The sequence below is a fragment of the Hermetia illucens genome, chromosome 3, assembly GCF_905115235.1.
Source record: "Hermetia illucens chromosome 3, iHerIll2.2.curated.20191125, whole genome shotgun sequence".
Taxonomy (NCBI): Eukaryota; Metazoa; Arthropoda; class Insecta; order Diptera; family Stratiomyidae; genus Hermetia; species Hermetia illucens.
Genome location: NC_051851.1, coordinates 128,540,847 through 128,555,483, shown reverse-complemented (window position 1 = coordinate 128,555,483; position 14,637 = coordinate 128,540,847). Strand labels below are relative to the sequence as shown.

The following is a 14,637-nucleotide window of genomic DNA, read 5'->3' as shown; positions in this document are numbered from 1 at the left end:
GCGGTGCGAACCTTATCAATGATGCGACTTAATATATTTGTTAGATGAAGGTTCAAAGGGAGTGGTAAAATACCTGACGGCCGATCGCATGTTAAGTATTTAAACGAGCAGCATGTAGGATCGATCAGGAGGTGAAAGAGTATATCTATCGGGAACCTCATAGAAACTAGGAGGTGGCGATATAGTAAAGCAAGAGAGATTCCATTAGATAACGTAACACAGAAATTCAACCGGAGAAAACCAGAATCATATTTACCGATTGAAAATTGTCCAGGCGTTATTTCCGAAAAAGGGTGAGGGCGGCCGTAATTTCATAAAATCTGCAAATGCGAAGATAGTATCCGTAATACTAAGAGAAAAAATCCTTTTAATTTGTGCCTGTTGTTTATTGTTAAATCTAATTGCTATATGCGAGGCTGAACTTAGTCCATGCTGGCGAAAGCAGGCTAGTCTAAGTCAATAAAGAGGAACCCCATAACGTCTAGTGTCTGTTGGTTGAAATCTGAATGGCGACGGTAGAATTTATATTGTGACTGGATGTCGGAGTAAGTCAACTAGGTTGTGCATGAGCACCTGAATAAATTCAGGGTAATAATCACGGGCGAGCGCTATCCTTACTTAATTGTCTCTCATAGGCTACCGTAGTTCTGTAGTGCATCTTCAAGGTCTTCAGAGGAGTTCCTTAATACGCTTCAACGCCTAAATTCGATTTGATTATTATTATTAATCGTGTTCGATTGTCCGTTGTCCTATCCACTCGCATCGCTTGGAAAAAGCATTTCTTCTGCTTTTATAGTGCTACCGTGGGAAGTCGGTTTTGGCCTTCCAAAGTCGTCGTCTCCTTCTTTTTGGTCCAGTGATCTTGTTCTAGAATTTCAGAAACTGTTCACTGACTCCTCCCAGCCGTTTCAGGGTTCTTGATCGGCGTTTTTCTTTTACCTTGCTTTTCAGTATCTGCCTGAAAGAAACCGAGCAACGTATAACTTGCGTTGTCCACTGAATCCTCTCATCCGTTTTCTGTTTGTTTCTAATAATCGTTTCCTTTGCACCCTATCTGTTGTCCATACAATTTACATGACCCTACCTATTCGAGGTTTCGAATCTTAGTCTGGATGAAATCTTCTAATCAGTCATATAATAAGTAGGTCGCTGTAGTATCGCATTCGGCATTCTCCGTGCACCGCCACTGGGCCTAAGATTCTCCTAAGACTCGACTTGAAAGGATTGGTTTTTGCTCTTCGGCCTGGTTCATCGTCTTCGCTGCCGCAAAACAAGAGAGGCGAATAAAAGTTTTATATAGAGGTATTTTTCAAAACTGGTCGCTTGAAGTAAAATGTTTTGTTGGCAAGCACCTTTCGCTCTGCGGTAGAGCGATGTTAAATAACGTTAGAGCCTCCATATCGCCTTGCTTTAACTCGGAGTCTGTGCCGAAACCGAACCTTATGGGTTGGTTTCGTATTTTCATTTGAGCGCTAAACTTTTGTTGGTGAGTCTAACGAGTTTTGCTGGAACTTCAAATTCGAACCATGTACACTACCGATCGGTCAACACCGTGGTATCGTGTTTGAAATCAACAACAATTTGACGGGCATCAACGTCATATTGCATTTCTTCAGAATCTGATCAACCATCTCCAACGATATTTTTTAAGAAGTTTTCGAGTCTTCTTTTAAATATTTTTAATGGAACTTTCTAGCATGTATACAACAATGACATCCTCCTATAGTTCTCGCAGTTTATCGGGGTTTAAACTCCTCCATGTCTCCGTCGTTCCAGCAACGTCCCTGCAAAATATGGTTCAGGGCTAGAAATCTGCTATAATTCTTTTCGTCAAATTTTTACCGGTTCTTTAATTTTCCCCATTAAAGTGATCATTCAATCTGTAGATCTCGTCATTTTACGCTTTCGTTTCTTCTTTCTGCAGGTTTTATCACGGATTCGCCTTAATTTTGCAAATTGTGTCGTTTAGGTTTCTTGGGTCGCTCATGATATTGTTTATATTGGCGTTTTTCTCATTGATTGTCTGCTGACACTCCTCATCAAACTAATACTGTCTTTCACTTGGATTTTGTGGGCCTGCTTCCATTATCGTTCGACTACGACCCCCAGTAGTTCCAAGCTGGATCTGTTCATTGCTTGCGTTGAAGTCGGCGAGTACTATCTTCACATCGCTCGAGGTCAGTGAATCGAATACTGGCTCAAGGCTACTGTAGAAGTCGTTTTTCACTTATTCTTCCTTGTATTCCTTTGGAGCATACATATGTTATGTGTCAGTTTTCACTCTTCTGTTGACTGGTTTGAAGTCTGTGATGTTCCCCACGAAATTCTTGCAGACCACAAAAGCGATTGCATTCTATGACATTCTTGCGACTCAGGCTTTTTTGCTTTTGGAAATAGAGTGCGTTCGGAAGTTAAATATCTCACTGGGCGGTCAAGAGTGCCATTTCTATACAGAAAGCGCACGTTCCAGGTACCAAATTCGTAATCCCAGAGGCCCTAGCCTAAGGGCCTCGTCGTTAACTATTTCGTCTGCTGCTGTTATAAGAAGCTCATAATAAAAGGGCGAGTGGTGGGAAACCAATGCAGAATACGTGGTTCGGTGTAAGCGACGTTGGATAATCTGATTTCTGTATGCCGCTGTTACGGAGCCGGTGGAATAGGCTGGCAGACAATACTGTGTTTAAAGTGATTCATTAGAAACTTGCATACTAGCATGGGCTGAAGTACGACATTCTGCAAACATACTCAACGGATTTTCACACTAACATACCACGGACCACCACCCCCCTCTATATGTTTAGTGGATAGGATGGTCCAACCCTAACTGCTTGGCTCTTAATACTAGTGTTAGGTAAAATCCGGCATCTGCCGAGATTTTTAGACAATTCGAAAGAAAAAATAATAAAGGAATTTTTATTACGACCTGAGAAGCGATTGTACCTCATTACATTGGCCTACCACATTACCTATCAATCCGTCCCATAACCGGCAGAAATTTTAAAATGTTCTCCACCTCTAGGTCCTTTCTACTAGTGCCAGATATTCTGTCAGGTGTAGTAAAATTGCGGTCAACGAAATAAGATTATCCAGAGCCTACTAATTAGCAGGAAGCACGTCGATGTAAATGTGATCTAGAAATATTGAACCAATAATCACAAAATCAATTACCAAAGGCAAATTTCTCCTCCTCCCTACAGTACCTACACATGGAATCATCCGTTACATCAAAATCGCATTATTCATTAAATTCAAATCGCATATCCTCACTTGAAATTAGTTTACTTTTTACGAAACCATTCCAGAACGTGATTTGCATAGGTAATATCGCCGACCCAATTTGCCTTGCCACCGTTAGTACAGCCGCCTTATGCAGGTTCCTTGTTGTAATGATGGTAGTTCTATTGCTTCCTTGTGCATACCGTCCCCTTATCGATAATGCCAAGGACGGAGGATTTCATCAATAATAGATCTGAAAGTCACGTCTTTGTGAAGAGCATGGAAAAAGTACATCGTTCTAGGCTATTTATGCAGTCTGGATAGCTCCTTCTTCTTTCACTAACGAGATTCATTAGTGGAATACTTTCCGAGAGGAATGAATTGGAAAGCCATAAACCTTAACAAGAGTTCAATTGTTTTTATTTCAATTTCAAGTGAAAGGTGATTTCACGCAGAGAAATTTATCTGAGTTGCTCTCGGATGGAGGGTGTTTTTTGAAGATGGTATTATTATTATATTGAGGGACATGTATCATGTAAAATACTCGTGAGGGACTCAAGTGTTCAAAAGGACCCCTCATATTCCCGAGTCTGGCTAGTGTGCGGATTGAGGGGTTACTTTTGTGGGGCCTCAGTTCTTTTGGGTGAACTTTGACTGTCAATATCGCCAATTTTTTAGGTTTTTTGGATAGCTCACCTCTTTAGGTCGACTTCGGCAAAGCAAGATGGTTATTTGGCCATCACTCACTCCTATAAGGCATTAAAAATGGCGCCCAACTTGGAGCCCTGTGTTCATAAGGTTCCCAATAAATGAATTAGGAAGGAAGGAATTCATGTTGGTGTCTCACATAAAGAGATATCAGTTTCCATCTAGCATCTACATGTGCTTGACTTTTTCAGTTACACGAATTTTTCCCATCCCACCGTGTAGAATAGGGTTTCCTCTTCTTTTCTTGGTAGGATGCCTTAAGACATTATCATTTCTTGTGCTTTTGTTGTGAGTTCTGCAGAGTGGGTGTATTTCAGCAGGAAGGAATCCTCAAGCATATATTTTTTGAATGATTGCTTATTTATTTTCCACTTGATTTTGATTATTGATTATTTCCCTAAAAAGATTCTTTTGATTCTTATTCCTTTTATTTGACAATTTACATTATTTTTGATTTAGATTGAAGCCTCTTGATATTTTTATTTTCTTACTTTTTGCCAAATTTATCGTCTTTTTTGCTATTGTCGCATTTTTATGGCTTTCAATTTTCACATCCTTCTTTCCGGCTCGTAAATTCCTTTGAACTTCCTTTGAATTTGATTGACTGATTTTTAAAAAATTGAAAATACGTTTTATCAACGAGATCACTACCTACCAAACTAACGTCGCCTACCGCCTGTTCTGCCATAAGGACATTCCGGCTTTTTTAAGCATGATTCTCCCAAGCACCATAATGATTGACAGCGACCCGGAGCCACGAAGAAAGATCTTGTGGATTGAGTTGAGGGAGGCGGCGTAAATTGCTTTACGAGTTGTGGGGATTGGTTCGAGAAAGATTGACGCGTTTCAATTCTGCGTTTTCGGAGTAGCAAATATGGCGACGAGAGAACAAAAGCACTCTAAACTTGGCTTACGTCAGTTTTGGTGGCTAATAATGCGTAATCATATCTGACATTATCGGATGTCACAGTTTGGGTGAAGGGGTTTCCGGAGTGATCGACCCCAGAGCCACTGCATGAAACTCATGAATATTGTAAAATGACACGTGAGGCACTGAAGTGTCCAAAAGTACCATCCATATTCCCGAGCTTCGCTAGCATTGCATGACCTTTCATTGGAGCTTCAGTATCTGAGAACGGACCTCCACTGTCCATTTTGTCTGCACTTTAGGTTTCTGGGACAGCTCTACCCTCTGGACAGACAACTAGTTTAGACTATCTTTTGCAGCATATGTCTCATTCTGTTGTGGAGTCGGTTCAGCCAAATCGAATTAGTCACTTTTCTTTTTTAAGAGCATGGTCCGGGAAGAGAAAAAGGATGTAGTGTATCAAGCTATCGCTGTTTCGGTTGCCATTTCGGTCGTTACTGCTCGCGTGTCACTGATAGTGATAGTGCCTGTTTCACTGGAATCAACGATGATATAGCGACTTAATGACTTATGTTTAAATCCAACCAAAGTCTTTCCACTTATGAATAGTGCATGTGACGTTAATCACTGACTTTGCCTCCAGACCATTTTGCTTTCTCCAGCAGCTTCTTGCTCCAAACTGTTTTAAAGATATATGAATAACTGAACAAACATTTGAAATAGACCTAGTTCATTGATGCTGCACCACATTTAGTCTGCCTTGGAGGTACTGGCACTTCAACTCAACTCAATTCGGGTTTGATAAATTATTATATTATTCATTACTCCCCTCCCCTCCCACCTCACAACTCCAACCTCAATATATAGGATATAGAGGCAATCCATGCTGTATTTATTCAATATTGCTAATATGATGGCCTTCTCCAATGAAGAAATCTAAGGAATCTAGTTCCGTGATTCATCGAATCAAATACCGCACCTTCAAACACACACTTCACCGCGCTCTTTTTAAGGGTCTATTTTAAAAAACACATACTTATATATTATATAATTATAAACCATCATAAACTGTTGTGTTCCTAGGTGTTTTAGGTACCATTCACCCTTTGCCCAACGAGTATATTCGCAATTGCTCCTCACCTCTTCTGCCTCGTTCAGCCTATATTGAATCCGCCCACCAAGTGCTCAATTGCCTTTCAGTTTTCCATGTAAGCATCTCAACGATTAGGCTTTCCGGTGCTACCATCTTTCATTGTGTTCCCACATCGCTTTTGTTCATTGCTTCTTCCACCGCTTGACTGGCACACCTGCCGCAATTACATCAGCAGTTGTACCTACTACCTACTACCTACTACCTACTAAGGAAAGTACAAAACCTCGACTTCGATAAGTCATGCCAATTGCGATGCACTTCGTAATATAAAAGGTTTTTGCCGAGGGTGTGCCTGCTATAGTGTCCCGATCCCACCGTACTTTCATAAATGTTTGCTCGTTAATTGGTCTCACACATCAGCTGGATTCTAAGACGTGCAGATACTCGTGGCATGCTTTTCAGGTCGCCTGGTGATTGTCATAGGTGCTGTATTCTCAAAATTAAGGATATTCCTGTATAAATAGCCACTGTATGCCCATAGCGCTACGCCGCCTACCAGATCGGTTACCGATATATTGTTGCCAATATTCTTATGAAGTTCGCTTATTGTAGTCACTTTCCCCTCCAGCCTCATTTTCCTATTGCAGTTAACGTATTTTTGAATTCATTGCACTTGCCGTTTCCGGTAGTGTGTATGTTACTCAGGTCCCCCAATCCCATAAAGCATGTACTTAGTTTTTTGCGCGCACGCCTTCACCAGATGTCCGCATAAGAGACACTAGAATTATGTGCCCTTTTCTTTCCTAACGTCCAGGAGCTTTTGCTTCGTTTTCACTGATAGTCGGATAGTCAGTGCCCGGCTGTACGCCGTTCTAAGGTTGACAATTGATGCCCTCTGTAAACCTTGTAACTTAAACTGTTCTGTTGAGGGAGCTCAGATCAAAATTGACAACGTCTTCAGATCAAAAGTGACCCCGTCTAGGTCCTTAAACTGAATAGAGACTTCATACTTTTGAACACGGTCTACTGTACTCTCACCAAATAATTTTTTGCTTCACAACCGAAGCTCGCGGCTTTGCTTTCGCCGCGATTGTGCAGAACTGTCATGAGATATACTTTTTAGTTCTTCTGGATCACTTCCACCGGGTATTTAAGATCGGGCTTGCTTTCACTTTTGCTTGAAGACATAAGACATAATACTCATGGTAGAAATGATGATCGCCTTGGGGCGAATTATTATATTTTACTTCTTTTTATAAACTTTTTTATTTGAACCTTAGTCTAAACGCCTCATTTTTTTCAATTGAACGTCTGTTCTCTTGCTGTAACCAGCGTTTTAGGTACTACTGTTCCCATTCCAAGGTTTTAGCCATCCTTTTCAAATTGGGTGATATTGATTTTTGTGTTTTAAATTCCTTTTTTCTCCTATCTGCATATTTGCTCGTAAACGGTTGGGTGTCATTCCATGTCGATTCTTGATAATCCTCCCGTGACCCAGGCGGCTTTCACCATATTGTTTGGAGCACCTTGTATTTATCATACTTTTGAAAAATTCTGGCAGTTCAACAATTTCAAGTAGAAGCAAAATAGATCCGACTTCATCATTCCTGCTTCCTAATATTTCAGGACCTTTAGGAAGTTCTCCTTCTTTTTTTGAAAGGCTTTCTTGGTCCTAAGGACCTTTCAGTGATTATCTACGCTCGGGTGCAGTCATTGTCACTAAGGATTGTGATGCTCAATCCTCTTCAATGGGAATACACTTCTATGCTTTTGTTATAGGTATTTTAAGGGGTGTCATACTGAGTTTAAAAAGCTACTTTTTAAGCCGGCTGTGAGCAAGCTGTTTACCTGCGACACATTGTAGTTGAGGGATATCGATGACTGGGATTGGGGATTGCTTGTAGACTTTTAAAAACCGCCGCTTTAGTCCTTGATCAGAGATGTGGTAACATATCTGACTGTCTGTCATATGTACTCTTCTCAGAAACGATTATATCTATTGGCATGATATTTGATGGAAAGTTGAAACCAGACACATGTAGAAAATAACATCGTTCTGAGTCAAGTATAAGGGGGATCCGAACATATACAAAAGGGGGTGAAAAATTATTTTTTTTGCCGAATATGGCTATGCAGAGTATAAGTGAAAGACCTCTAAGTTACGTCTTAGTTTTGACATAAGTTTGCAGAGTGGAGGATTACTTTCCAAACCTAGGCAGCGTAGCCGTTAGTTGCCGGAGTTATCTTGTTTCGGCACTCTTTCTAGTCACATAGCTTTTTACAGGCTATCGGAGGTAGCCTTCGGAAGCTGCCTAGAATTTTTTAGGAACATATCTTACAGCGATTAGTAAATCATTCATTAAACCCGGTTTCCGCGGGATTTTTATGACTTATTGATTCAGAGTAATTTAAGATATAAGCCTCAAGGATATTAAGGTAGGCTGTGCCTGATATGATGTTTATCTGGTTGCCCATAATAATGAATGCAAATGGAATACTATATATTGTCAGATAACCATATTATTTATCCTACTACTTACAGTAAATGATATATTTGTTTTATTTCTTAATTTTTAGCTGGCGTGCTCATCAACATCGAATGCAAAGCTTGGGCTCGTAATATCCACCACGATCGCTCAGAGAGAAGAGGATCCGTCCATTTCGAGCTGATGGTCGATTAAGAAACAGCAACAGCACTTACATAAATTAAACCAACATTTAACAATATAAAGTAATAATGCATTACACAAGCTAATAAGAGAAAAAAACCACATATAGAAATCAACAACTCAGCTCAGTACATCGCATGCACTCTCTAAAATAGACACAAAAACAATGAAATGAAAAGATTACAGCAAATTGTTACACACAATTTCAGCATTCACCATTATGAAGAAGAAATGATAGACCACATTTTGAAGAGGACTTCGTTAAAGGACTTAACCTTGATTCTTTCGGATAAAATCTGTTTTTGTTGTATCACTGGCAGCCTGTACGTTGGTTTATTTCGGTTCGAATTATGTTATGATTTTAGTTTCCGATTTGTCGTTATTTTGGTGTGGAAATTATATTTTAAAAACCGAACGTGTAATAATGCAAAACCATTTACAATTTAAGTAGTATTAAGAAATTAATAAAAATAATAAAACAAGAAATTTCGCAAAGTAAATAAACTAAGATCTAGAAAAATAAAAACAAATATATAGAAACAAACAACAAATTACACCGACTAAGTGTTTAAAAAGTAAAATAAAATTATGATTTGAGGAGAAAAACAGCAGATGAAGTAAACTTAATAAATTCAATTGTTAAAAAAGTGAAAGTAGTAGTATTTATAAAAAAGTACGCTATTTTAGATTGACACCAACAACAAAACAAGAATTATAAGGATTAATTAAATGAGGTAATAAAAATGGAAAATAATAGTCAGAAAAATTTATGAAATTCATGAGGAGTATATACAAATAAAAAAGAGATGATCTTGCGCTATTTTTAATTATCTTTTAAAACTACTTAAGCAACAAATTAAGTCTATATAAGAACGGAGAAAACTAGTTGAAGCAAAAATTCGCAAGATTGAACAACAAAAAATCCCACTACATCGGAAAAATCTCCTGTTGAGTAACAAGTGGTAATTCAACTAAATTATTTTTACATTTAATCCTTAAACAATAATTAAATTTGTAAGAGCATTTCAAGCAACATTTAAATTAGACCTTTGTTGCCAGAATCAAGAAAATTACCAACCGCCTCATATTCGAAATTATATATCCAATGAATAGTAACAGGAAAGAATGAAATAAAATTTATGAATGGCATTGATAGTCAGAAAATTGTTAAATACAACGGGAGAGTAAGTAACGAAAGAACGCAGACATCAACTTTGTAGAGCAGGTTGCTAGCTAATAGTAATAAATTAATAATTTAAACTAATAAATTAAAAATAAACATCAAAACCATACTAATAACGTAATGAATGAATAAAAAGGTGAAAATGGGTAATTTTTTAAAAAAATGAAATGGAAACACTTAAAATGCAGCTTAAACCAAAAATGAGTAAGCAAATAATGCACATTATGTTAGAACTATTAGAATGGATGGTTAGATTTCGCGCATAAAGACATCACTATTCAGCTATATAACCATTTTATTTCTAACAATAAAGTAAACTTAAAAAGAGTAAATTTGAAAGTTAATAATTTCATACCGAGTAATTTATTTCAATTTATTAAGAAGTAAGAGGAGCGCTGAAAATTATAAGAACTAAAAGTGAAATTTACTAAAAATTTATAAAAAACAACCATACACTTGTTAATTAATTTCATAAACAAAAGTTAATTCTAAGTCAACTGTAAGTAAATGTGGCAACAAAGCAAAGGATGTGTGCATCAGAAATAAAATTTATTAAGATGTAAGGACGATTGCAAATATACATATATATTTAGAAATGAAATATACACAAAAATTCTTTCGAGAATGTATATCGAGAATGACACGAAAACACGGAACATTTACCAAAGAAAAGGATAAAAATTCCAATTGATAATGGAAGTCGAGCATTCGCGCAAGAACTATTGTAATGCCGAGAGACAGCGGGGGTTTTTAATGCATGCATACATAGACGAGAACATTGCGAACTTGCATGTGTTTAATTTCTTTTTGCGGTACTTCGCAACTTTCTTAGTGCAATATATAGCTGTTTTGGAATTCGAAAAATATATAAATATGTAAATTCAGATGGTAAGCAGAATAATCTTTTATCTTTTTCCTAAGTTATACTAGTTTTCATTTAAAAATTACACTTTGTTGTTCGTAAGTTTTAAGCTAATATGTATGTATTTAGTTTTAGACACATATAGTATAGCGTTACATAAATTCCATTACAAATAAAAGATGGCCTTGTAAAATAATTAATTTTATTCGGAATTTTAGTGTCTTTTAAGATTTTTAAACGGGTTTATGTTTCCTATTTGTTGTGTTAATTTTTATGTTGGACATAACGATGCAAATATTTCATTTATAATTTCAATATTAGCAGAAAGTGAGGCCTGCCTGCCAGGAGGTTCAGAAGAGACAGACAAACTAAACAATTTCTTAATCTGTAAAAACGTATATACGTTTCGCTTTTTTAAAGTCACACTCCTATTATTATTACTGAATTGCTGAAAGATAAATAATAGACTCGTTAAATTTTTAGAATATTATAGAAAATGTGTCATTGTTAAACATAATTTGAATAGAGAAAACCAAAATAGTTTCAATAGAGAAAGTAAAAGCAGTATCAGAACGAGTTGAAGAACTTAAATAGCTAGCAGAGAACATTAGGTAAAGAGTTGCAATCCTGATTATATTGTCATCGTTATACTATTAAAAAGAGAAAAACAGGCTCTATTGGCTTATGCTCTATTTTCTTTATTTTCAATTAGATCTATGAAGAAAATTTCTGCAAAATAAATTTGATTTAACTAAAACTGGGCGTTGGGGCACCTTGAATAACAGAAAAGCTTCTAACTGATCAATGAAACATCACAGGACGTTGATATTAAAAATCAAACTCATGACAGACTGGAAAGCACAAGTCTTGATTAATTTGTCCCCAAGCCAATTTAACTTTTACCAATTTGGCTTTTTTTCCCAATTCCATTCTATGTTGAAACGCTTGTGAAATTTAAAAGAATTTCAAAAATTGTTATAAATTTTATGATATATTAATCGCTACATGCTACCCCAAGGTACCCCAACCAAAGAAGTCTCTTATCATGATTTTCAATGTAACCTTAACGGTACCACAACCGACCACCTAAACAAACAAAGAGAAAATACAACATAGCCAGCACACGAGATGGATGAAAAGTATTTGAAAACTTTACACACAATAATAAAAACGAGGGCCTCTTTTTAATTTACTTCAACAAGTAAATAAATTGAAATGAAGAATATATATAACTACAATTAAAAACTATATGGAAAATATAAAAAAAACATAAGAAATATTTATGTTGTTTTGTTAATTAATATTTAAAAACATATATATTCCATTCACTGCCCGAAAACTATCTACAAGAAGTTAATAAGTATTATTAAAAAATATTTTAAAAATAAAATTTAATAAAGAAATGAGATAATTAATGACATAACTTAAAAAATAACGATCAATGATATGATCATCTCTAATGTTATTATTTAGAAGTAGATATTGCTCTCGCTTAATTTAATTTGCCCCCGTCAGTCGGAATTTGATTTTCCTGCCATTTTTACACTTGCTAATAATTATTAGCGTTCTCCATTGCCCATTCATTTCTATTTATCCCTTTTCACGAAAGCAATCCACTTAATATTATACCGTTTAATCGTTTTCCTTTCAATAGAAATTAAAAAGTAAATCTAAAATAATACATATTCTCTGAATATAACTAAATTAGTGAAAAAGGGCGAATGCTTAGAACAAATGATATAATACATTGAATTCCCAGTCTCTAAACAAGAGGTAAAATGATTACAAAGGAGCGAAATAAATTCATTCAAACTATCGATATCTGAATTTATACGAAAACAATAATGAAAACAAAATAAAATGTTTTATGAAAGTTCAATGAATGACAAAGACGTGTAAATTCCAACGTAAAAGTTATAACAAAAGAATCGAATTAAATTTTACTTTACATCTGATTTAAAGCAGCAGAAAAAATAAATAAAAATCACTGAGGCGAAAAAGAAATTATATGAAGCTATATTATATTATATAAAGTAATTTGTTCAACAATTTTTTCTCCAAATATATTGTAGTTAAAAATTAAAAAAAAAAGATAAATAGACAACAAAAATTAAGCAAAAAATCATCAAGCGATAAAGAATGTAGAATATATGCTCTAATACCGGTTAAGTTTAAATTTAATAAATATTTAGCTAAAATAAAATAAAAAATGAGACAAAAAAATAAATAAATGAAATTTAAAATTGTGCAGTTCAATAGTGTCAGTTGGTCAGTCTGTGGGCTATCTAAGAAGCCAATCAGAACAGTCTCAGAATTTGAACAGGTAAGCGATCGGATATTCTGGTAAAGCAAAACTCACAAAGCAGAAATACAAATAAAGTTGAATCTATTCAAAGTTGACAACAGTTTAAAGGAGAAATAGTTTAAATGCTCGCAAACGTGATATTTCTCTTACAAAAAAACTACAGAACAAGTAAAAACACTCAACTCGAATATAGTACAGCAAAGATCTTTTCAACAAACTAAACAGAAAATTAAGTAGTAAACGAACAGAATAACTCTGCATACAGAAATGAATAACGGGATGGCTATAAAAGGTGATCGAGAACATAGTAATGTAAACAAAAATTTAAGATATATATGAACATTACACACTATTGTCTTTTTTATAAATAGGTGCATATACTCAAATGCTACTATAGTCGAGAGAAAGCATAGTATTAATTTTCGAACAAAGATAAATGAAAATATAATTAGTCGTTTCACAGTTATTATACATACATTATGTCATTTTGATCCTTTGTTTCTATTTAACTATCTACTTTTCCCTCTTTCACTATGTTTAGATTCGCCTTCGTTTTACATAGTTTCTTAACATGACACCACCAATCATCATGAAGACACAAACATTACAAAGCAAATGGAAAGAAATTCTGTGTTAGAATGAAATTGTTTAAATATAATAAAAATTACGAAAAGTGAAAAATGAGAGATGAGAAATTATTGGGGAATAAATTAATAAAAATAAAAAAAAATCAAATACAAATGCTTTCATTGATTATGTTTTTAATTATATTTTTTCAAATATTAACAATATATATGCTTGGTTGCAGCATACAACATATATGTTTGTTCTATAGTTGGAAAAGCAAGTTTACAACTTGTCATCTTTGAAGGGCTTGCCTAAAGTCACAGTGAATGATATCAAGATGTTTTCTCGATTTTCTTTTTGATATTATATTAGAAAACTATTAGCAACATATACCAATAAATATTGTGGGGTACTTGCAAAATTTTTTGTAAAGAAACATATTTAAAAATGGCTTATCTGCAGATGTTTCCCAGAAGCGTTTTTACTAACCTGCCGAACTCGATAGCAATTCATCTGAATTCAGAATTTCAAAATATGTTCATTAATATATGGCGTAGTCTAGTCTCTGAACGCAGGATACAAAAAAATGATTATGCAATAATCGCATTTATAGTTTCAAGCTTGTTTCTTTCTAAAAATGAAGTTATTTGAATTGATACCGCGTTAGTCATTCCAGAGCCATACAGTAAATAACCCCTTCTGTTCCGAGCTAGTAAGTGGTGTCCGTGGACCAACAACAGTGGAAGAAAGTTTATTCCAAATTGGTCCAGTCAGCTACGGACTCGTCCAATTCCTCAACAAAAATTTAGGTCTGCTTCGGGCAGCTTACTCCTCAAATTACTAGGCGGTTTCTGTCCTGAATAGATGCGAATGTGGTATTATGAATTGTATTAGGTTGTTACATATGAAATGGCCGATTTGGCAATCAAGTGAAGTTAGTTGCGATTTTGTTGTGTAACCACCACCAGTTGGCGCTGTTGGTGTTGGATAATGAAGTATAAATACTCCTACATTTAATCAAGGAGTCATATCAGTTTTGACCATCCTTGTCATAACAGCGAATGAAAAGGAAGAAAGGATGGAAAAGAGCCAAAAACGTATACTTTTTCTGTTTGAGTTCAAACTCGGTCATAATGCGGCGGAGGCGACCAGGCACATTAACAACC

General features: G+C 35.6%; 1 protein-coding gene across 12 annotated transcripts in view; it reads left to right on the top strand.

Moving 5' to 3' along the window:
* LOC119650633 (sodium/potassium-transporting ATPase subunit beta-2) overlaps positions 1–13,634 on the top strand; it is a 124,648-nt gene extending 111,014 nt beyond the window's left edge. For all 12 annotated transcript variants that reach the window (XM_038053547.1, XM_038053543.1, XM_038053544.1 and 9 more), the window contains one exon: positions 8,463–13,634. In XM_038053547.1, the coding sequence (XP_037909475.1) occupies positions 8,463–8,566 (104 nt within the window). In that variant the 3' untranslated portion in view covers positions 8,567–13,634. The remainder of the gene's footprint in view (positions 1–8,462) is intronic.
* Positions 13,635–14,637: the final 1,003 nt, after the last annotated feature.